This window comes from Protomyctophum parallelum (genome assembly GCF_964188405.1).
Source record: "Protomyctophum parallelum genome assembly, chromosome: 15".
In the NCBI taxonomy this organism is placed as follows: Eukaryota; Metazoa; Chordata; class Actinopteri; order Myctophiformes; family Myctophidae; genus Protomyctophum; species Protomyctophum parallelum.
This window is the reverse complement of record NC_139710.1, coordinates 39325071-39350372: the sequence shown is the minus strand read 5'-3', so window position 1 is coordinate 39350372 and position 25302 is coordinate 39325071. Positions and strand designations below refer to the sequence as shown.

The following is a 25302-nucleotide window of genomic DNA, read 5'->3' as shown; positions in this document are numbered from 1 at the left end:
AACCACTGCATTACTGCACTGAAAACACCTGACTGACTGATTTTGCAGGTATGTAATATTGGATCATTTTCCTCAATTAAATGACCGCATGTGTAAATGTTTTTGTCTTGTTTGTTCAATTGGGATCTCTTTGTCTATACTTTTAGGACATGCGTGATGTTTTAGGTCATAAAATGTATGCAGAAATAGAACATTCTAAAGGATTCACAGACAACCATGACTGCCACTAAATGATAACGTGTAGGATACTTGGGGGGGAAATGAATGCACCATAGAAGAGTGGCACAACACTTGGCACCTCCTCCTCCTCATGCTGGCCACCAACCTATAGCCACATTTCGCTGTGGGATGGCATCCCAGTCCTCAACCAGGAAGTCAGCCAATGTGGTTCTGTTGGTCATGCTAGCATTTACAGCACGTCCAAGCTCATCCCACACGTGTTCAATTGGTTTGAGGTCTGGACTCACGGCAAGCCATTCCATCCTCTCCACTCCCAAATTCTGGAGGTAGGCTACTCTGCGATGACCCTGGCTCTGTTGTGGCTGCTTTTGGATCTTCCACCCGCTACTGAGTTCCATAACACAGAGTGTAAAATTATCTAAGTGTAAAAAGATTGTCAATATGTGTTGTTTTTTCCTTATTACTGTGGGAGAGTGCAACTCAAAGCAAGGGTTGAATACCAGCCTTTTTGGCAATTTATTTGGGGGTGCAGTGTTACTCATTCCAGGAATGTCCGATCCCTACATGCTATACCTTGTTGTAAAGGTGACTAATCAACGACTAAAATGGTATAAGATACAACACCAATTGGTATTATTAAAGTGGAGAAATAATGGACCATTATTTAGCAAAGACATGAAACTGTGTGAAAGATAGAGCAGTTTTTTTTAAGGCAAAATTTATCTCTAGCAAATGCATGGGACATATTTGAACACATGGACAAACCTGCACCTTAACATAAACACAGATAATACACACATTTATCGATTGACCATGTAGCGATATGGAATGGAAAACGAATTAAAACCCCTCTTTTACTTTTAAGCGGTGGAATATATCCATGAATTATAAAGACGAACATCGTTTGTAAGATCATTTCCCTTCTTTTCCTACTAAAGTACAGAATATGTTTTTTTCACAGCGGAAAAAAGTGAACAAAAACAAAGTTCCCTTCATCAACAACTACTGTTGAGAACCCCTTGAGCAAGGCACTTAAACAGAAGTTGTATAAGGTGTATATGTGAATAATAATCCATCCATCGTCAACCACTTATCCGGAAACGGGTCGCAGGGGCAAGTGGGCAACAGTTCTAGCAGAGAGCTCCAGACTTCCCTTTCCCACAAAGCACTCGTTTCTACATCACTGCGGGCAGCGCACGCCCCGTGCCTCCACCTGAGAGTTCTTCTGCCCCTTTTTCCATACGGTTGTCACGTTTTTTCCCCCCTTTACTTTAACCCATTTTGGGTGTTTTAAGCATTATATTATAGTTTAAAAGCGCTTGGCATCCGTACTAGATAAGATAAGATTCCCAGATCACCTACACTGGCTTCTTTCCAAGCTAAGGTACTCTCCTGGATGAACAACATCTCTAAGTGAGAAGCCGTAATTATTATAATGACAGCAGAACCGCGTCAGTGTCAAGCAGGATGTTGCTGAATAAATAAAAGCATAGAATATTGCCATTTGATTATTGAGTTACAATTAATTTCCCTATACTTTTAAAACAACAACTACAGCAAAAGAAACAAAATAAAATAAAAATAATATAAAAAAGAATGGCACCACCCTTCCTCCTCTGTGACTTTACTCTGTGTCTTGTGGTTGCTGGGACAGTGGCACCACCCTCCTCCCCGACACATACACCTCCACTATGTTACGGTCATCACCTGTGGAGGAACACAGCCAATTTTGATTTCAGTTTTAGGGCCGATTCATACTCCTATTTTACCGCTGCTGTAGTGCCGAAATGACGTCACAAATGACGTCACATTGTAGGCTCTACAGAGCCGAACCGACTTTTATTCGTCTCTAAAATAGGAGTATGAATCGGCCCTTAGTCGGAGTCTTTTGAATAATTTTCATTTAGTTTTAGTCACCTGGAATGTTGTCCAGTTTTAGTCGACTATGTGTCATAAGATTTTAGTCGACTAAATCTACAGTTGATTTAGTCGACTAAAATGCGTTTTGACAGGCCTTGATGTCGTTGTAATGGCAGATTTTACACTTTGGGTGCATGCTGAAAATAGCAGCTCTACAAACTCACAACGATGCGTTGTGACATCTGCTATTTTGCTTGTACATCTACTATTTTCAGCATGCCACCCAGCATAAAACTGGATCTCTTGTCCACTAGTCCCCCCCCCCCCCCCCCCAACATTTTAGTCTAGTTTTTTTTGTTGACGAAATTGTCAATATATTCAGTCATAATTTTAGTCATCATTGTTTAGTTTCCATTTAGTTTTATTCAGTGAAAAAGGGCAGTCGACGAACATTTTTCGTCGTAGTTTTAGTCGACGAAATCAACACTGGGAGGAACACACAAGAACGATGAACAAACAAAACAAACAAAGAAAAAGGCAACGTCGTAGTAAATGAGCCTACAAACTAGTGATGGAGAAGAGGACACACTCACCCAAATTCAAGAACTTCTCTAAAAGAATCTGGAATGAGAAAATAACACATTGGCATTGTTTATTGTTTATAAGGATCCCCATTAGCTTTTGCCTTGACAAAAGCTAGTCTTCCTGGGGTCCGACACAGACAAACATTTAACATTTAACAAAGGCAATACTTACAATTGTTTACAAACACTAACTCAAAATAAAACATAAAATAAGAAATACAAAACATAGGAGAAATAAAAAAAACAAAGAAAAACTTGGCAAAAAATCACTTTCAACAAATTATACATTTGAATAATTATTTTCCCAGGGTTACTGCAGTATGATTTACATAAGGTGTTCTTTTAACTTGATTTTAAAGATGAATTTTGTATTTGTATTGGTTATACACTTTGGTAGTGCATTCCAACCTATTACTGCTCTATAGATAATAGAAGATTTAAGAATATTTGTTCTTGGTTTAGGTGCCACCAAAACACCCACACTGGCTTGTCTAGTCATATGGTTATGTTCGTCTCTTACATTTTTTGTCCATTAATACATTTCTGAAAAACGTAAGAATACGTGAATGTAATCTATTCTCAACAGTAAGCCATGATAGATTTCTGTGCATTTCTGCAATGTGTGTCCTGTTGGAACACTGGAGAGCTAATCTGGCAGCTTTGTTTTGAGCTATTTGTAATTTATGTATGTCTGTTTTTGTAGCCGATGACCAGATGACTGGGCAATACTCAAGATGTGATAACACTATAAAGCTTGAATTACTGCTTTCCTAGTGTTTAGTGTTATGTAGCTAGAACATTTCCTGGTTACGGCAATACTTCTTCCCATTTTAGTTACTATATTGTCAATTTGTTTAGTCCAATTAAGTTTAGGATCTAGTACCACTCCAAGTAGTAGACATGAGACTAGACTGCACGGCTTGACATTAAGGATTGTCCTGTTGTCTGGGACAACTGATAAATCTGTCCGAACGAGTGCATTAACATTTTACTTAATTTTACTTTACTTAAGTTACTCTTGGTTTCATGTTTTCTGAGCCAACGATATTATTGTCCGACATTATTATGGATAGGACTGATCTATGGCATCACACAATTTGGGGGTCCATGACATGCTATTTGGTTGTTTAGTGTCTAAATTTCACCTGTGTGTGTGTGTGTGTGTGTGTGTGTGTGTGTGTGTGTGTGTGTGTGTGTGTGTGTGTGTGTGTGTGTGTGTGTGTGTGTGTGTGTGTGTGTGTGTGTGTGTGTGTGTGTGTACATACAATAGACATCCCAATTAAAACCTGGCTTAAAATACTGGACTCTGTGATAGAACCAATTTCCCTCTATGGTTGTGAGATCTGGGGACCATTAGCAAACCATGACCTTGAAAAATGGGATAAACACCAAACCGAGACCCTACACACATGTAGAACTCTGCAAATCCATTCTCCGTACCCAGCGAAAAACACCAAATGATGCATGCAGGGCAGAATTAGGACGATACCCACTCATAATCAAAATAAAAAAGAGAGCACTTAAGTTCTACAACCACCTAAAAGAAAGTGACCTAGATGCACTCCATAACAAGGCACTCACACACAGTGAAACTCTATAGAGAGATGCCCCCTCAGCCATCTGGCCCTGGAACTCCGGGCACAAACACAAACAGAGCCACGAGATAGAAAACCCATTGGACTAAGCCAAATTATAAAACAGCAAAAGAAAAACTATCTGACACATTGGAAAGAAGCAACACAAAAGCAGAGTAAACTAGAGTGCTATCTGGCCCTAAACAGAGAATACACAGTGGCAGAATACCTGAGCACCGTGACCTGAGCACCCAAAACAAAGACAAATCTTAACTAGGTACAGACTCAGTGAGCACAGTCTCGCGATCGAGAAAGGCCGTCATAGGCAGACCTGTATCCCGAGAGAAGACAGACTATGCACCCACTGCACACAAAATGAAGTGGAAACCGAGCTACACTTCCTAACCATCTGTCAGAGACGTGCTGGCCATTGGGAATTTCGGGACAACTCCCGAACGGCCGGTCCAGTCCAGGCCGGTCTGGGCCAGCCGTTAAAAAAAAAAAAAAAAAAAAAATCATATCTTTTTTATTTTATTTTGAAGAGACACAATTATGCTTCGTAGTACTGTGGTGTCGGCCGTGTCGCGCAACTTTAACATGCACTTGCAGAGAGACAGCGCGCTGGGCTGGCCTTCCTGGGGGGTGGGGGGTGGAATCTGATTGGCTCTTGGTGGTGTCATTTCTCTTTGCATCCCTAATGATCCCTCCCAGCCAGGCAGGCATCATCAGCAGTTTTTTGTGATGATTTGATTGAGAGAGAGAAGAACTAGCAACGGGGGAAAATGTCAAAAAGAAAGAGTGGTGGTGGTGAGAAAGAAATCGGTGGTGCAGAGAAGATTAGACTAAAAAAAAGAAAACAGCTTCAGGCAGATGCATCTAAATATGCAAAAATAACAGACCTATTTAAGGGTGCAGGTCCCAGCACCTCAGCAGCCGAGTCGACCGACAACACAACAACAGGTGGGCAGTTCAAAATGGCTAAATAGCAGGCGATGCGCGATGCATTTGGCGACACAGTCCAACACTTTATGAATGAGGACAAATACTTTGTAGTCCAACTCCTTATGCTCAATGCACAATGATTCTTGTATTGTTGCTTGTAAATTGTTCATCAGCAAATTATCAATATCAAGTAATATCAAGTGAATAAATACATTTAATCATTATTATTATTATTTAATATTGGTGGTGAGGAGGTGGTTGACTTGGAGGAGGTTATAATGAGGACAAATACTTTGTAGTCCAACTCCTTATAATGCATGGTTGAATGCACAATGATTATTGTATTGTTGCTTGTAACAGCAAATGATCAATATGATCAAAATTATTTTTATTTCACTGTAGGACCTAAAGTGACCAAAAATGCGCTCTCACGCCCCTTGATTCGTCTGTATTTTGTTTCGCCGGCGCGCGGCCGCGCGCCGCACCTAGAGGGCCTCCACAACTCCACTTCCCGGGCTGAATTAGGGACCCAGCACGCCCCTGCCATCTGTCCATTGTACCAAGACATCAGAGACACATACTTCCCACAGATTACAACCACACACAGATATTTTGAAAACATGACCAATGACAAAAAACTCCCATATCTGCTGGGCGAAGTACAACAATGTGCAAACACAGCAGCAAGATTTGTGAGTTGCTGTGATAGGAGAAGGATATCAAATGGAACACAACCACCCTAAAGACTAATCACTGTGTATATTCCTGCACTATACCTGCATCGAGTGACCTTGGTACATAGAATTTGATCTATTGAAGATTCTGACCTTCAAATGTACATAATTTTTGTTTTGATTGTATTTCTGTATTGTTGTATTGTTCTTTCTGCTTTGACAATGTAAACGTATGTTTTCTCATGCCCTTTGAATTTAAATTGATTGAATTGTGTGTGTGCGTGCGTGTGTGTGTGTGCATGTGTGCTTAAGTGTGTGTGTGTAAGTGTATGTGTGTATGTGTGTGTGTGTGTGTGTGTGTGTGTGTGTGTGTGTGGCTACAACTAGTAGATCTGCAATTTTTGCGCAAATCTTTGAATACATTTCTTATTTTTTTAGCAGACATTTTTAACTAAAATCTTTCTGCAGCAAAATGTTGAGATGGGGGACGACCCGATAAAAAAATGGATCCGTGACCCACGAATGGGTCCCGACCCAGTGTTTGGGAACCGTGTTCTACCATACCGTAGGCTCCTCCCACCGTACCATGGGCTCCTCCCACCGTACCTTAGGTTCCTACCACCATACATTAGGCTCCTCCCACCAAACCACAGGCTCCTCCCACCGTACCTTAGCCACCTCCTACCCACAACCATAGAGTAAGACAGAGTTGAAATACATTGTTTTCAACGAGGGCGGCGCAAATATCAGCAATTTTATGTGTGCAACATGACAACCGTTTTAAAGTATTGTACAGTGACAACTAAAGTCTCTATAATGTTTATGTTGTACTATTACTAAAAAACGATCTAAAAGATCATTAAAGCTGAGTCCAGTGCATTCTGCCAACTTCCGGACTTTGTCACTCTTCGCTATGCTCTTCGCCAATAGAAGTAGAAGAGCCCCCATTGGACTGGCCCCATGAAGTGAACGGAGTTGTCGTAACTCTGTCTTACTCTATGGCTCTGCTCCCACGGTACCTTAGGCTCCTCCCATCGTACCTTAGGCTACTCCCACCATACATTAGGTTCCTCCCACCATACCGTAGGCTCCTCCCACCGTACCTTAGGCTCCTCCTCGTCTTGGATCAGGTCGATGGGTCCGCCGGCCACCGCCACGTTCACTCTCAGGGCGTCGAAGTCCTTGCCCACCTCAAAGTTCCCGATCTCGTGGTCCAGTGCCAGGGCTAGAAGTGAGAGAAGATAATGAACACATTTCATTTGCTTTGCGTTTCTGTTTCTCAAAAGTGTTACCTATTAGTGCTGCACAATGAATCGAAACAAAATATTGCGAGATTCAGACACCTATATGCGATCTCATTTCTAAGAGAGTGGGGTTTTTTAAGTCAAGCACTTTGACGTTGTCTGTTTAAAGCCACAGTAGTTGGCTCCAGGCGACACATTTTGAATCTAGTAATGTTCAGCAACTACAGACTAAAGACAATAAATATTTTCACCCTGGCTGCCCCCCAGCATGGTACATGGTTACCTACCCTGGCTTCCCCCCAGCGTGGCCAGCCTGAACACCTCCTCAAAGGTCAGTGTGTGGTGCTGGGGGTCCTGGATGGTCAGGGCCTTGGACGTGTCCAGGGTTCTCCTCACGGCATCCAGCATGGAGGCTGAGTAGCCGCCCGCCACGTCTGACAACAACAACAACAACAACAACAACAACAACAACAACAGAACAAGCACATGGATTTATTAAATCCACAAAGACATGACTGACTTATCTCTGCTGTCTGGAAGAAACCACTGAACTCCAAAATGTTAATTTTTCAGGAAATGAAAAATATACATTTTTCAGGAAATTAAGGAAACCGTATATTTTGAAAGCAAAGCAATATACTGCCTCATCAAAGATGGTGTTGTGACTTTAGATATTGTCAATTACTTCCATGAGAGGTGGTGGTGTTTTAGCAGACAGTTTGAAGGTCCAATGGAGTTAGGCCCTAGTTAGCATCCTATAGTGCAGTGGTTTTCAACCCTTTTCATATCAAGGCCCATTATTTATTCTGCATTTGAGCCACGGAACCACCATTTGATGACATTTAGCCTCACAGAACCAAAGCTAAAGAATATTTTGTTATCGTTGGATAAGATTTTGTCCACAATTCCATGCTGTGTTGATGTGGTACCATAGGACAGATAACAGGCAACTGTTGATAAAAAATAACAATTATTTTACATTCTCTAATTGTGTAGACTTCTTGTAAATTAAGTAACGCAGATGTTTTCACAATAATTTAACTCTTGAGAGCGTAACATTTTACACTGAAGAGTTACAGATCTATAAGGGTCCATTTGGTTACTAACTCCCCATCATTTAGCTGGGGACCACCTGGAATCCCCTCAAGTCCGAGGACCACCAGGCCAATCTACACTGTAAACATCTGACCTGTCCCCAGGTCAATCTACACTGTAAACATCTGACCTGTCCCCAGGTCAATCTACACTGTAAACATCTGACCTGTCTCCAGGCCAATCTACACTGTAAACATCTGACCTGTCCCCAGGCCAATCTACACTGTAAACATCTGACCTGTCCCCAGGCCAATCTACACTGTAAACAACTGACCTGTCCCCAGGCCAATCTACACTGTAAACATCTGACCTGTCCCCAGGTCAATCTACACTGTAAACATCTGACCTGTCCCCAGGTCAATCTACACTGTAAACATCTGACCTGTCCCCAGGCCAATCTACACTGTAAACATCTGACCTGTCCCCAGGCCAATCTACACTGTAAACATCTGACCTGTCCCCAGGTCAATCTACACTGTAAACATCTGACCTGTCCCCAGGTCAATCTACACTGTAAACATCTGACCTGTCCCCAGGTCAATCTACACTGTAAACATCTGACCTGTCCCCAGGCCAATCTACACTGTAAACATCTGACCTGTCCCCAGGCCAATCTACACTGTAAACATCTGACCTGTCCCCAGGCCAATCTTCACTCGGTGTTTAAGGACATTTCTCACGTCCAGCATGCCACTGCACAGCCTGAGAGAGAGAGAGAGAGAGAGGGGGATGAGAGGTACATAGAAATTGATGTATTAGATATTCTGACATTTTGTTTTATATTGTTCCACTTTTTACTTTGGTAATATAAACGTATGTTTTCTCATGCCAATAAAGCCCTTTGAAATTGAATACATTGAAAATTGAGAGGATGGATGAGAAGTAGAAAAAAGCTGTGAGAGGTAGTTGTTGTTTTTGTGCAATGTTAGTCTTGATTGAAAATAGCCAATCTACAAGCTCACAACGCGTCGTCTAGTTTTTATTCGCTGACGAAATTATCAATATAATAATTTAGTCAACGTTTTTATTTGGTTTTCGTCAGTGGAAAAAAAGGCAGTCGACAAACATTTTTGTCTTCGTTTCAGTAGATAAAATTAACACAGTTTCAGAGTAATGGCTTGTTGTTGTTGTTTAGGGTCAGCAGACCCCCATAGCGGCTGGAAACCCCCCCCCCCCCATGAAGAAATGAAGAAAATAAAAGTATAACATAATGCTTAGTTAAAACCCCAAAAGGGGTTCCCGTCCAGAATGGAGGACAGCAGAGACTTACGAGATGTTGGAGTTGGGACAGTGGGACACGGACGCTCCCGTTTCTCTGAAGAGGACCAGCTCTTCATCGCTGAGGTAGCAGCCGTGGGCCATCACTGTCTGCCAATCATCATCATCATCGTTATTTTCATCGTTACAGAAAGAAAAATAAGTCAGATGCTGTCTGCGTGTGTGCATGGCTTGCGTGCGTGCATGCGTGTCTTGATTCTATAAAAAATAAGGGACGGGCAGAAATATATTGCTGCTGTCTCAATATCTTAACTTTTAGTGCATGTGTGGGAAAATTAATGCCATACTTGATCATACTACAGTGTCACACCATAGCATAAAAAGTAGCAGATCTGCAAGCTCGAAAAACGCATGAAGCGACGTGCTTTGAGCTTGTAGATCTGCTATTTTTGCCATTTAGGATTTTGAATGCTGATGTATCTGTTCTGGACATGGGGGTCCCCAGCTAAATGATAGGAGGAACCAAATGGACCCTATTTTCAGCATACAAAGTGTACAAATTACTTATACTGGATCTCTTGTTCACTAGTCCCTTCATAACATTTTAGTCTAGTGTTTATTTGTTGACGAAATTGTCAATACATTTAGTCTTAGTTTTAGACATCATAGCTTAGTTTTTATTTAGTTTCCATTTAGTTTTCATTTGTGAAAATCTTTCGTCTTAGTCTTAGTCGACGAAAACAACACTGGCGGTAACGCGTGTGACAAAACGTACGACTCCGACTTGACGTTGACTAACCTTGTCGGTGAGCAGGTTGTGTTTGTGGTAAACGTCCGTGTACGACTGCGAGTCTGGGAACAACTCCTTGACCAGCTGCACCTCTTCCAAGTTCTCACTGACGTGGCTCTGACGGAGATATAGAGACACAGTTAGACCGCCGTGCGCCTCGCACGTACATAGCAACACACAGTTAGACCGCCGCCCGCCTCGCACGTACATAGAAACACACAGTTAGACCGCCGCCCGCCTCGCACGTACATAGAAACACACAGTTAGCCCGCCGCACGCTTCGCACGTACATAGAAACACACAGAGTTAGACCGCCGCGCGCCTCGCACATACATAGAAACACAGACCACCGTGCGCCTCGCACGTACATAGAAAAACACACAGAGTTAGACCGCCGCCCGCCTCGCACGTACATAGAAACACACAGTTAGACCGCCGCGTGCCTCGCACATACATAGAAACACAGACCGCCGCCCGCCTCGCACGTACATAGAAACACACACAGAGTTAGACCGCCGCCCGCCTCGCACGTACATAGAAACACAGTTAGACCGCCGCGTGCCTCGCACGTACATAGAAACACACAGTTAGACCGCCGCGTGCCTCGCACGTACATAGAAACACACAGTTAGACCACCGCCCGCCTCGCACGTACATAGAAACACACAGTTAGACCACCGCCCGTACATAGAAACACAGTTAGACCGCCGCACGTACATAGAAACACAGTTAGACCGCCGCACGTACATAGAAACACAGTTAGACCGCCGCGCGCCTCGCACGTACATAGAAACACAGTTAGACCGCCGCCCGCCTCGCACGTACATAGAAACACACAGTTAGACCGCCGCGTGCCTCGCACGTACATAGAAACACACAGTTAGACGACCGCCCGCCTCGCACGTACATAGAAACACACAGTTAGACCACCGCCCGTACATAGAAACACAGTTAGACCGCCGCACGTACATAGAAACACAGTTAGACCGCCGCCCGCCTCGCACGTACATAGAAACACACAGTTAGACCGCCGCCCGCCTCACACATACATAGAAACACAGTTAGACCACCGCGTGCCTCGCACGTACATAGAAACACAGTTAGACCGCCGCGCGCCTCGCACGTACATAGAAACACAGTTAGACCGCCGCGCGCCTCGCACGTACATAGAAACACAGTTAGACCGCCGCGCGCCTCGCACGTACATAGAAACACAGTTAGACCGCCGCGCGCCTCGCACGTACATAGAAACACAGTTAGACCGCCGCGCGCCTCGCACGTACATAGATATGGGGGTGTCATACCTTTGGTTGCTTTGAATGCCAGCATCAGAGTTTTGTACTCTATGCGGGCAGGGCCCGGGAGCCAATGGAGGGAGCGGAGAAGGGGGGGCATGTGAGAATTTTGGCTGGTTTAAGACCAAGCAAGCTGCGGCATTCATTCTGGATCAATTGGAAAGGCTTAAGTGCACATGCCGGTAGGCCAGTAAGGAGGGAGTTACAATAGTCAAGTTTTGATATGACTAATTGGTCTAATTCTTCGAATGTTATAGAGTGTAAACCTACAGGATCGCTGTAATGTGTGCTTTGAATGAGAGCTGACTGTCCAGGACAACACAAAGGTCACCGGGGTGCGCACGCTTTTCCGACGTACCAAAGGTCCGAAGCGCAGGGACATGCGATGGTCTGACATGCGCTGCTCCTGTGCTTGCGGTTATGGTTAGGTTAGGGATTGAGGTTTCGGATCAATTAGTATGTCGGAACTAAAGCCTGTACCCAGGTCACCAAGGCGTCGTCTATGGAACTAGTTACACCCACGCATACACAATACTTCTTCATCACATGCTATGATGCTGGCATAGTGAGTGTAGTGAGTAGGGATGGAGCTTGTTAATTTTTATTGATAACGAGCAGCTTATCGATCAGGCTTATCGAGCCGGGTTCTTATAGAGCCCACTATCAAGCATTTTCTATTATTTTTTTGGAAAGATGGGAGACGACAATACATTCTGAACAGAACCAGTATCTTTTACTAGGGCCTTCAAATACAGTACTTTTCTAACAGGCGGAAAATAATATTGAATAAACTGTTAACTGGTTAATGTGTGTAGCGTCACTTTAAAAGCATAATTTTGTTTCCCCGGGCAGCGCTGGTTGGCAGACATGTTTGTGCCAGCATGGATAATTACATTTATTTCTTGATCGCCTCTTGACTTGATTCTTTAAACACAACGTCATGGGCCGCTATGCTCCATAACAGGCTTGATAAGACCAAAGCTTATCGATACCGGATACTCAATAAGCTTGTTACCGGGTTTTTTCGGGTATCGAGCTCCATCCCTAGCAGTGAGTGACTCTGGTGCTAACTGGCTCACTCCCTTCCTTCCCTTTGTTGAGAAGCAACTCTCCATGTTTTCTGTTTCTCTTTGGTTCCAACCCCCCCGAGGTTCAATGCTGCATGCATCTCCGTGACAAACAATCCCATAGGGGGGGGAGGGTTAATAAACAAATAATAATGTATCTATTCTAGGCGGGTGGCAGGTAAATACGGCTCACCTGGATGTGCAGGTCGTTATTCCTGGCAATTTCTCCCAGCTGTGCCAGCAGCGTCCCCGAGCAGGACACGGCGAACCGGGGCGTCACCACGGGTTTCACCAGAGGGTACTGTCATGGAGACAAAAAAAATGTTTTTTTTAGCTCCTGATCCGATTCTGATCATTTGATTTTGAGTATATCTGCCGATACCGATTTTTCCCGATCCGATATTTATATTATAGTATATAGTATTATACTTTTATAGAACACTTATGCCATATCATCGAAAATCACAGACAATATCCAGTCTAATATCAATATGGTTATACTATTGATACTAGGGAAGTCCCGGTCACATTTCTTTGCTCCGATTCCGATCATTTGAAAATGACATAATCGGGCCCGATTTCAGGACACCCACAATGTTTTCGGGACACCCACTTCATTTTATTTTATTTAAACTCTGGACTCCCCCACAGGCCCCACCCTCACAAGCACTTGGAAATGTAGCAGTTGAGGCATTACATTAGTTTGACTCGGTTCCACAGACACAAAATCTGTCAAAGAGGTGAAGAGGGTGGGTAGAATCATGCTTAGTTTAGACTAGTCATGGGTTGTAAATCTGAATTTCCTTTTTGGTTATGATGTAGTGGTTGAATATGTCTCCAATGATCTTATACTAGCCTGGTTGACTACCTGTATGAGTTTGTAGCCAGGAGCCTATTGACCATATATACAGTAGACCGCATCCATCTTGCCAGCAAGGTGCTAACTATAGGTGCAACTTCCCATAGACAGCCCATTCATCCAAACAGAAAGGTCCTATCTGATTGTATTAAACAACGTTAAACTCAAAGCTTGAATTATCCTCTTTCTATCTGCAATGTGTTTGTTTCATAAGGATCCACTGTAGAGATGCAGGTGATTTAGCGTTTGGAAGTGCTCGTTGAAGATCAGTCAACGGCCCTGTGTACCACCTGTTTTGAATTTGCACATAATGCAGGAGGTTGCTTTACTGATAACGAGCGCTTCCAAACTCTGACACTAAATAACCCCGACGGAATAATACATATAATACAGATAGAAAGAGGATAATTCAAGATTTTCGTACAGCTGCAATGTTGGTGAGTTTGACGTTGTTTAATACAATCAGATAGGACTTTTCTGTTTGGATGGATGAGCTGTCAATGGGAAGTTGCACCTATAGTTAGCACCTTGCTAGCAAGATGGATGCGGTCTGCATATGGTCAATACGGTCAGCACTCACTGATTAAAGTTATGATAATGTTGCCAGGTGTCAGCTTGGTGGTTCTCTTACCTTCCTCTCCAGAAGTTCTCCGATGAACCTTGAAGACACAAACAATGAATCATTATCATCCCATATTCCATATTCCATAACCTCATAACATGTAGTCAGGTACTGTACTTTACTGAAGTATTTACAATACTTTTACTTCTACTCCACTACATCTCAGATGAATAAAGAAAAAAACATTGTACTTTAACTCCAATACAACTATTTGAAAACGTTACTTTAGTTACTACTGTGGAAAACTAAATGGAAACTAAATAAAAACTAAGCTATGATGACATGATGATAAATATATTGACAATTTTGTCAAAAAAAATAAAAACAAGACTAAAATGTTGGACTAGTGGACAAGAGATCCAGTATAAGTCATTTTACAATTAGTTGCATGCTGAAAATAGCAGATCTACAAGCTCACAATGTGTCGTGCTGCGACGCGTTGTGAGCTTGTAGATCAGCTATTTTCAGCAAGTGAAAAAAACTGTCATTACGACGGCATCAAGGCCCGACAAAATACATTTTGTTCTGTAGATTTAGTCGACTAAAATATTATGATATTTAGTTGACTAAAACTATAGACTAACACTAAAACATTCCAGGTGACTAAAAGGTGACTAAAACCTGCGGGTTGACCTGCGGCGCGGGCGGACGAGACAAGATTTCAGAGCAATTATCGCGGGCAGCTCGGACTCCTCATGCATAGAAGGAACCATGAGGTCAGTCCGTTGCTCTCCCCAGGTTGGCGGGGGGAGTGTAGAGCCCAGGATTACATTAGATAATTGACACTGGGTGGAAAAAATGTGTTTGAAATAAATACATAAAAGAAAAACATAATAATCTGTAGGCCTACATTTGAAACTATACAAACTATAAGATGCAAGGTCCACAAATGAACCTTGCATCTGTCTACTTAACATATGCTATCTACTGTAACTTACATTTGAACCTTTACATAACTCTGCATGGACAGCTTGGCTATAGGGGCTAAGTGCTACGGGCTCATTCATGATGGTGACAGCCCGAATATTGGTACGTTGATGAAACCAAAGAAGAATTTCCTGCTGCCACATCTCGTGTGTTATAATAAACTAATATTTGGCAAGATTCCCTACATGAGTTCTGCTGTCAAGGTATTTGTATACTCTGCGCGGTGACAATAAATTGAATCTAATCTAATCTGTTGATGACTCTGAAGGGGTTAATGTGTTTAGGAAGAATGCTGTTTTTCTGGTCTTTGATAACAAAGCAAATAGAACCGAGCAGAGACTCCAGTTGTGTTTCGTGAGAAACGGTATTATATGTTAACCTCCAGGATTAATTAATCTATTTATCACGCAACATGGATTAAAGAATATAAAGTCTAGAAAACGTAGGCTACACTGTTCACTTCAGTGGTGCTCAAACTTGGCACATCTCGATTTTTGTAACCCATTTATTTTTCACCCAGTGTCAATTGTCTAATAATGTAATCATGGGCGCTTCACTCCCCTCTGCCAACCTGGGGAGAGCTACGGACTGACCTCATGCTTCCTTCAATGCATGAGGAGTCCAAGTCACTTAAGTGAACAGGAAAAACCCACCGACAGGTCTCCTGGTGCGATTCCTGGGTGCTCTCTTTGTAGTGGCTCACAGCGTCATTGGAGTCCATGCACACCTTGCCCACCAGGGCGCGCTGTCCCAGGTCGTCTAGAAAAGTGCAGATAACAAAGCAACATGATACAGTTATTGTCTCCACCAGGCCGAAGGCATGGGGAGAGAGTATGTTTTGCACTCCGTCCGTGTGTGTGTGTCCGTCCGTCCGTCTACAGCTAATCTCCGGCACCGTTAACCCGGTTGATGCCAAATTTTGCACACACGCTCCCTGGATGCCAACGATGCACCTCTGCCCCCAAATTTCCAGAACGGCCTGTTATAGCGCCACCAGGAGGCCGACTTTTGAAAAACAATTTTTTTGACTCCTCCAGATTCTGTCCAAAGATCCCGCAAATCGTACACTATCTGTGTTCAAGACGGATCTGTCCGATATTTTCATATTATCTAGTTTGACTGTATTATGACCATTTCATCCTCGGGTTAAAATCTCGTGATTAAAAACGGAACCAAAATGTACCCAAAATGGTGTAGCAACAACATTAGCCAGAATCCCATTGACATAAATGGGATTTGCAGGCTGTGACATCCCAAACAGCAGGAAAATCAGAGCACTTGTTTGAGCCAGAAAACCCCAGACCACCGAAAATCTACTGAATGTTAAAAGTTCAGCTCAGAAAACCTTTATGTCACAATCCCTTTAAAAGGGGTAGAAACATTGTGCCAGTAACAAACGTCTTTGGAGCTTAAAAAACTGTGTGTGGATGTTTTATTCTTCTCAATTAGACTGTACTATATCTGTAAACAAAGTTCAGAAACTCAGTAGCAAGAGTGACTTGTATCAATAAATGATAAAAAGCCTGTCAATGAATTCACAGCAGCACACGTAGAGAGAGGGAGATAGACCCACACGGAGGTCACGCTCTGCCATGAAAGAGAGGGAGATAGACCCACTCGGAGGTCACGCTCTGCCATGAAAGAAGACTTTGGAATTGGTTCAAATGTAGGGAGAAGTTCAAGCAGACGAAGCAGAGGCCAAGTTCCGGCTATTTAACACGTATTGTGACATTAGAAAACCCCTACGGCACCTTTGAACCTTTGGTTGTGGCACAAAATCCTATCGTTACCTCACCACTTTGAAATCTGTGACAGTGGTGGAAGATGTACTGACATATCGCCGGGCTGTTGTCAGGCAGAAACCTCTGATCTCCATGTAAGAGGTTTACAATTTCTTCCATACTCGATCACACTACAGCGTCGCACAAAAAAGCAGCAAAAGCAGCAGATCCACAGGCTCGAAACATGGCACGAAGCGACGCATTTTCAGCTTGTAGATCTGCTACTTTTTCTACGTACAAGCTCATAGCGCGCCACTGAGTGGCGGGCTATGAACTTGTAGGTGTGCTATTTTTGAAAAATCAGTAAAATGTGCCTCAAATCTTTCCGAAAATTGTCATGATTTAGAAAACTTTTTTTTTTTAATTTCGACGTCAGGCCTGAAAGGGTTAAAGGACGACTCCACCCAACAGCGACAATTATGACATCAGACTCGAACGTTCACCTTTGTTCCTGTTGCAGACAGACGCTGTACCCAGTGGGTGTGTGTGGGTGTGTGTGCATTTTCTCACTTGCTATCTTGCCCAGCAGCAAGGAGGCCTCTGTGTGGATGGTTGCAAAGTAACACGCGGTGGTTGTTCCATTTCTCAGCGTTCTTTTCTGACACACACACACACACACACACACACACACACACACACACACACACACACACACACACACACACACACACACACAGGATCATATTGCAGGATTAGAAACATTCCTAAACACTGCTAAGTCATTCATCATTGTTATCATCACATCATCATTATTGTACACACACAAAAACACACACACACACACACACACACACACACACACACACACACACACACACACACACACACACACACACACACACACACACACACACACACACACACACACACACACACACACACACACACACACACACACACACACACACACAGTGCTACGATACATTGTCAAACGTGCCACTGACTCACCACCACGTGCGAGTAGACGGTGTGGGCGAAGCTCAGGTCTTTGAAGCGCGCCTCGGCGGGGAACGTGTAGAGGTTGAGCCACTGCAGAAGGGGGACGTCCAGTGCCGTGCCCGCGTAGCTGTACTGGGACGCGTGGATGTGTGTGTCCACCATGCCGGGCATGAAGAACTCACTGCGGGGGTCAGTACAGTGGTCAGTACAGTGGTCAGTGCAGCTGTACTGTGGATTAGAGTTCTCAAACTCTGCCCGAACCCGACCAGGCCCGACCCGACATTTTAGGGCCGGGCCGGGCCTAAAATGTATGCTAATCAGTAGGGCCGGGCCGGGCCAGGCCTGGGGCTCCATGAAAAAAATATTGAATTTATTTAGAATAATAAAAATAATAGTTCTGTTCTGTCTGTTTGTGTATTTATCTATTATGAAGATGGTGCTGACTGGCGTTTCACTTTTTCTCTGTGTAGAGTTCTCAAATTCTGCACAAACCCGACCAGGCCCGACCCAACACAACGTTTTAGGGCCAGGTCGGGCCTAGAATCTATGCTAATTAGTCGGGCCGGGTCGGGGCCTAGGGCCTGATCAGTTAGGGCCCAGTTAGGGCCCGGTGAGAACTCTACTGTGGATGTGTGTGTTCACCATGCCGGGCATGAAGAACTCACTGCGGGCCGTGGGTGGGTGGGTGGGTGGGAGAGCGGGACATAAGGCACAGAAAGGGGCTCTATATGCACACGCCATTTTGTAAAGAACTTCCATTCCCTACTTCCTTCACTGGTCAAACGGAGACAGTGTTAATGATGCTAATGAAGGCTCTGTTCCATTCTGGTCAAACAGAGTCAGTGTTAATGACGCTAATGAAGGCTCTGTTCCATTCTGGTCAAACAGAGACAGTGCTAATGATGCTAATGAAGGCTCTGGTCCATTCTGGTCAAACAGAGTCAGTGTTAATGATGCTAATGAAGGTTCTGTTCCATTCTGGTCAAACAGAGTCAGTGTTAATGATGCTAATGAAGGCTCTGTTCCATTCTGGTCAAGCAGAGTCAGTGTTAATGATGCTAATGAAGGCTCTGTTCCATTCTGGTCAAACAGAGTCAGTGTTAATGATGCTAATGAAGGCTCTGTTCCATTCTGGTCAAACAGAGACAGTGTTAATGATGCTAATGAAGGCTCTGTTCCATTCTGGTCAAACAGAGTCAGTGTTAATGATGCTAATGAAGGCTCTGTTCCATTCTGGTCAAACAGAGTCAGTGTTAATGATGCTAATGAAGGCTCTGTTCCATTCTGGTCAAACAGAGTCAGTGTTAATGATGCTAATGAAGGCTCTGTTCCATTCTGGTCAAGCAGAGTCAGTGTTAATGATGCTAATGAAGGCTCTGTTCCATTCTGGTCAAACAGAGTCAGTGTTAATGATGCTAATGAAGGCTGGCAGTTTTTATTAAGTTGCTCGATTCAGTATTTGTATTTTTCTGAAAATGTTAAAAAAAATAAAGCGACCCATAACAATGTTTAGGAACCGGTGATGTAATTATGCGTGATCTTACTATTGGTCTAGGTGAGTGACGTCACAGCAGTCGAACCCGTGGCTCTCACACACCGCGTCCAAGTCCTGCCCTCTCTCAATGAAGGCAATCTGACCACAAGGGGAGGTACATGTAAATCCGAGGTGTCATTCCTATTATTCATGTTTTATTTATAGTCATACAATAACAGCCTTTTTCGCCCCCCCCCCCCTCTCCCCCTGTTTATAGTGTGTTTCAGTAACAGTAACAGTTTTGGACATGTGAGGTTTCCACCCGACAGAGAGGCGTGTTACAGAGAGTATGACATCACAACCTCACCTCACATTCCCTGAATGTTTACCTATCCTTAGTTACTTGATCATTTCAACCCTGGCGTTTGTTGACTAAAGTTCATGGTGTTTACTCTTGATCTTGCACTTCGTAAAAGTGGCTCCGGTCCAGACAATTATTAAATTGTAAAACAATATATATTTATTTAAAACTGGGTGACTGACACCGCTGCAAAGATTTCCTGCAGAGTATGACATGACATAAAACATTATAGCGTGTTTATTTTTCCATAATAAGTAATAATAAACAAAACAGTGATTGGAATGGGGATTATTCTTGGCTATAAGGTTTGGGTTATTGGTTCTGGACTATGTCCTACATGTGTAACAGAGTGATATTATTCTTGGCTTTAATGTTTGGGTTATTGGTTCTGGACTAGTAACTGTGTAACACGCACCATGACTACCTGTTATGATGTATCCATGTACACAGTGGTGGAAAAAAGTACTCAATTGCTTTAAATGTTTTAAAACCCTAAATACATGTAAGTAAATACACCATTGCACATAAAAATGACGCCAGGGTGTCTAATGAAGTACTGCAGTGTCACCTCATAGACACATGGAAAACTGGCAGAAAAATTGTGGCACTCCATCTTTAATGTATGATTTGTAATAATAATAAAAATCATAGAAAGTAACTAATAACTAAAAGTTTAAAATAATTGTAGTGGAGTAAAAGTACAATATTTGCTTCTGTGATGTAGTGGAGTATAGGCTAGAAGTAAAAGTACTGACATTTTTTAATACTCCAGTAAAGTAAAATGCCTCAGAATTCTACTTAAGTACAGTAGGCCTATAATTGAATAAATGTAGGCCTACTTAGATACTTTATTTACACCTGCACATTGGTTACTATAGTTACTTTGTAGATTTGGATTATTTCAAAAACATACATTAATTAACCACCACCCTATATACAGTACATTTCGGCCACTTGAAAATAGCCGATCTACAACAATGCATGGCATTGTGAGCGTTGTTCTTTCTGCTTTGGCAATGTAAACCTATGTTTTCTCATGCCAATAAAGCCCTTTGAATTGAAATGAATTGTGAGCTTGCAGATCTGCTATTTTTAGCCTACAAAAGATTGTTATACATTTGACAACTTTGAAATGCAATGGTGGAAAAAGTACTCACTCAATTGTTTTACTTAAGTAAAAGTACCAATACTGCAATTTAGAACTACATCGTTACAAGTAAAAGTAGTAGGAAGTATACGGAATTGAAAATGTACTTGAGTAAAATTACAAAAGTATTGGCATCAAAATGTACTTAAAGGACTAAAAGTAAAAGTACTCATTGTGCAGAATGTGCCATTTCACAAGTTCAAAATGTGTACAAAGTCTATTGAAAATAGCACATCTACAAGCTCACATTGCATCGCGTTGCGACGCATTGTGGGATTGTAGATCAGCTATTTTCAAATGGCCAAAATGTATAAGGTTGAAGTGGTCAATGTATGTTTTCTAATCAAAATGAAAGTCTCCAAAGTAACTAAAGTTTTCAAATAATTGTAGTAAAGTAAAAGTACAAATGTTGGCTCTGTGGAGTAGAAGTAAAAGTATAGGAAATTGGAAATATTCAAGTAAAGTACAAATACCTCAAAATTGTACTTAAAAACAGTACTTAAGTAAAAGTACTTTGTCCCATTTCAACAGTGGTGGAAAGTAACTTTCTGCATAATGAGTCTACTTTTATTTTGGTACTTGAAGGCTACATTTTTACGCAAATACTTGTTGCACTTTTACCCAAGTATAGCCTTATTTATTTCCATGCACTTTGCAGACAGTATGCTATAGACCTATTGGCTATTGATATACGTAACTCAAGTAAAGAGTAGCCTACTCCCCCCCCCCCTCACACGCACCACCACCGCCACCTATAAAATGATAATTCTAAGTTACCTTGCCCTCCGTGTCCACTCCTAGCAGCGCATCACGAAGGATCTCCAGGGGCGCGTGCGGGGTCGAGTGCACGAACGTCCCCCTGAAGACACGCCACAGCGACGCGGCGACCGTCGTCGTGTGTCCGTTGGGAGTCGACATAATAGTTGTGTGTGTGTGTGTGTGTATACTAGTACTAGTAATGTCAGTGTGTGGTCACTGGTCAGTCGCTAGGTATGGTGGCTGTCTGCCTGTGTGTGTGTTGCCGGCCGGCGGGGCGCACTGCAGTGCAGAGTACAAGATGTTATGTCACTGTGTGTGTCTGTGAAATAAACGGTGCGTCGTATAGTGCACCACACCAAGCGTTTTTATACTTGGAGAGGGGAGGGGGAGGAGGGGGCGGGTCGTGACTGCATGAGTGAGCACGAACGAGTTCGCACTTCATCATCGGGCGCGCACGGAAAGGGCCTGTGCACGCACCTACTGTACCTGTGTCTGTCTGTGTGCGCGCAGCCAATGAATGATCTGCACGCACCCATGGCAAGCAATGTTTTTTTTTATGGTGGTCATTTAGATCATAATATAGGCTTGTTCAATTCATCAAAACATTTAGAGATGTACAGACACTTCTATATAGTCAAAGAACAGAACAGGAATTCATCACAGTTAAAAAACAAAAACTAGGCTATACAATATTCTGTTTCAATTCATTAAATGTCCAGAAATGCTGAAATAATGTATTTTTGATTTGATTGCATTAACAGAAAGGGCACAGGAAAGCTATACAGTTCAGGTCTACAAGGGATTTAAAACCCCATAAAGCCTATATGGCTAACTTGTTTCCATTGTGGTCCTATAGTCAATGCTCAATTAATGCATCAAGACACAAATACATACAATAAAATAAATCATCAATATAGCATAGCCTATACTAGGAGCAGTAGAATCCGACTGCATGAGCACGGCTGTGGCTCAGGAGGATACAATTCAAATTATTATTATTTTTTGCACAAAAATAGCAGATCTATTTTCTACACAGATCTGGACACAACGCAAAATGCTGCGTTCAAGTTCGGGAGAGTTCGTGATTCTCCTGAAAGCTGCCTTCCGGTATGGCATGGAAGGGGGGGGGGGGGGGGCATTTTGCATTTCTTTCACCATAGTAGCCTAAATGCCGCATTCATGGTCTGGAGTGAAGAGGGCAGTTATTTTTTACAAACAGGTAAAAGGGCAGGAGTTGAACTTGTGTCTGTAACCATGCACTCGGCACCAGCTGCGATGGACAGCCCATGTCATCTGCATGTCATGCCTAACTATACCGCCGCCCTAACCCGAAGCAAGTGCGTTATGACCAGCTGAAGGAAGGACGCCCCCCCCCCCCCCCCCCCCCCCCACACACACACACACACACACACACACGGAGGGCAGACACAAGAGGTACAAAGACAACATCCAAACTCACCTGAGAAAGTGTGGCTTCAGCCTCAACCCATACCTGGGAGGAGGCTGCAGCCCTCCAGAGAGGCAGGATGGTCCATTTAGGCACAGCACAGTATACCAACCCATACCTGGAAGGAGGCTGCAGCCCTCCAGAGAGGCAGGATGGTCCAAACTCCATTTAGGCACAGCACAGTACCAACCCATACCTGGGAGGAGGCTGCAGCCCTCCAGAGAGGCAGGATGGTCCATTTAAGCACAGTACCAACCCATAAATGGGAGGAGGCTGCAGCCCTCCAGAGAGGCAGGATGGTCCATTTAAGCACAGCACAGTACCAACCCATACCTGGGAGGAGGCTGCAGCCCTCCAGAGGCAGGATGGTCTTTAGGCACAGCACAGTACCAACCCAGAGGAGCGAGAAAAACCAGTGGTGGAAAGTAACTAAGTACTTTTACTTAAGTACTGTACTTACTTTGGCCCGTCGCTCCCAGTGGAGAATAGGCCATCAACGACTCTTCTCCATCCAACGTGGTTTTGGGCTGTCCTTTCCACCTCTCAGTTGATTCCCTGTCTCTTCAGCTCCGCCTCAGTGTCCCGCCTCCAGGTGTTTAGGCCGCCCTCTCTTCCGCTTCCCCTGGGGGTTCCAAGTCAGTGCCTGGCGTGTTGTACTAACTGCCGGTTTCCTCAGGGTGTGGCCAATCCATCCCCACTTTCTCCTTAGGATCTGTTTCTCCACTGGTTTCTGACTCCCTTTCCTCCAGAGTTCTTCACTTCTGATTTTCTTCAGAACAATTGAGTTATTTGTACTTTACTACAATCACAGTCCGATACTGTTGTACTGGGAGCTGACCAGTACAACCACAGTCTGATACTGTTGTACTGGGAGCTGACCAGTACAATCACAGTCTGATACTGTTGTACTGGGAGCTGACCAGTACAACCACGATCTGATACTGTTGTTCTGACCAGTACAACCACAGTCCGATACTGTTGTACTGACCAGTACAACCAGTCTGATACTGTTGTACTGACCAGTACAACCAGTCTTGATACTGTTGTACTGACCAGTACAACCAGTCTGATACTGTTGTACTGACCAGTACAACCACAGTCTGATACTGTTGTACTGACCAGTACAACCACGGTCTGATACTGTTGTACTGACCAGTACAACCACAGTCTGATAGTGTTGTACTGACCAGTACAACCACAGTCTGATACTGTTGTACTGACCAGTACAACCACGGTCTGATACTGTTGTACTGACCAGTACAACCACAGTCTGATACTGTTGTACTGGGAGCTGACCAGTACAACCACAGTCTGATACTGTTGTACTATTGACCAGTACAACCACAGTCTGATACTGTTGTACTGACCAGTACAACCACAGTCTGATACTGTTGTACTGACCAGTACAACCACGGTCTGATACTGTTGGCCACTAAGCAGCTCCAATAGCAGTTAGGGACGGAAAGACGGAGTGCCGCTTGTAGATCTGCTATTTTTGGGGTTCTCGGCCTGAATCGTTTAGGAACCACTGCTCTACGTTGGCCGGAGGGTCAGTCAAATATACCTCCCCTAACTAAGCTTGCGTAAGCGGCAGCTCAGGTGTTCCCTCATGTCCGCCCCCTCTCAGAGTAATGTTTCGAGGTCGTTGCACTTGCAGTCATGAGTTGCTGTAAATAAGCAGAACAAGGCCCCTCCATCATGTGAGGAGGACATCATTACAGACAGCAAGCCTCCATGAGCTCACCCATTAATGCAATCTATGAACGTCATTAATGTCCTCTGTCTCTGTAGCACTTCCACTTTTAGTTACATTTCCACTTTCAGTTTAAATTAGTCATCCCCCATGGTCAAGTACAATTTTGAGGCATTTTTACTTTAAAAATCACACCTGTGTGAAATGAGGGGCACTCTTATCTATACGTCATCGCGAATCATCTCATGAACAACTGCATTTATGTGATTGGTTAGCCGATTAGCTCGTCTACATATGACGTACTGTACATTTTCCCTTCATTGTCAGGAGGGGCGCCCGTCAAAAATCACACCCATGTGAAGTAAGGGGCGCTCTTATCATCATACATCATCTCTCATTGGCCCCACCAACACTCAAAAAAAAAAAAGTTTATTCTTAGTTTATTCTTTTTCCTTATTTTCTATTTCTATTTTTTGTTGTTCGTCTTTGTTATATTTGTAATAATCATGTACATGTTGATTTAAGACCGAAATAAAAACTATTGATTCATTCATTCCACACCACCACAGGGGGTGCAGTGCCAAGCTTTGAGTCGGTCTGACCCATGGTTGTCCAGAACCGCCACAAAAGGCCTCTGCCCAGGCTGTGGACTGGGCCGGAAATTATCCAATTGATCACACCTATATCTCCCGGCCAATCACAATTTGCGTCCTCCCTTTTCCGTCCTAAATTTTTTCCATTTTTACTTTTTATCTTCAATATGTTCTTTG

The 25302-nt window shown here is 43.4% G+C and overlaps 1 protein-coding gene across 1 annotated transcript; it reads right to left on the bottom strand.

Annotated features, from left to right (window-relative positions):
- Positions 1–21644, bottom strand: gda (guanine deaminase). The gene is made up of 14 exons (XM_083783957.1): positions 21411–21644; positions 19196–19284; positions 17661–17832; positions 17223–17310; positions 15585–15690; positions 14014–14041; positions 12717–12824; positions 10171–10278; positions 9424–9521; positions 8788–8855; positions 7346–7492; positions 6918–7039; positions 2634–2661; positions 1–1887 (listed from the first exon to the last, which is right to left on the bottom strand). The coding sequence occupies exons 1-14, from the start codon at positions 21549–21551 to the stop codon at positions 1805–1807; spliced, it is 1386 nt and encodes a 461-aa protein (XP_083640083.1). The 5' UTR covers positions 21552–21644; the 3' UTR covers positions 1–1804.
- Between the last annotated feature and the right edge of the window lie 3658 nt (positions 21645–25302).

Excerpts from the sequence above, each read along its gene's own strand:
- gda (XM_083783957.1), bottom strand. The coding sequence starts at position 21,551 with ATGTCGACTCCCAACGGACACACGACGACGGTCGCCGCGTCGCTGTGG. Across the intron at positions 15,691-17,222 it reads GCTGCTGGGCAAGATAGCAA|ACGACCTGGGACAGCGCGCC; the intron begins GTGAGAAAATGC and ends GCACTTTTCTAG. Across the intron at positions 1,888-2,633 it reads AGAGAAGTTCTTGAATTTGG|GTGATGACCGTAACATAGTG; the intron begins GTGAGTGTGTCC and ends GTTCCTCCACAG.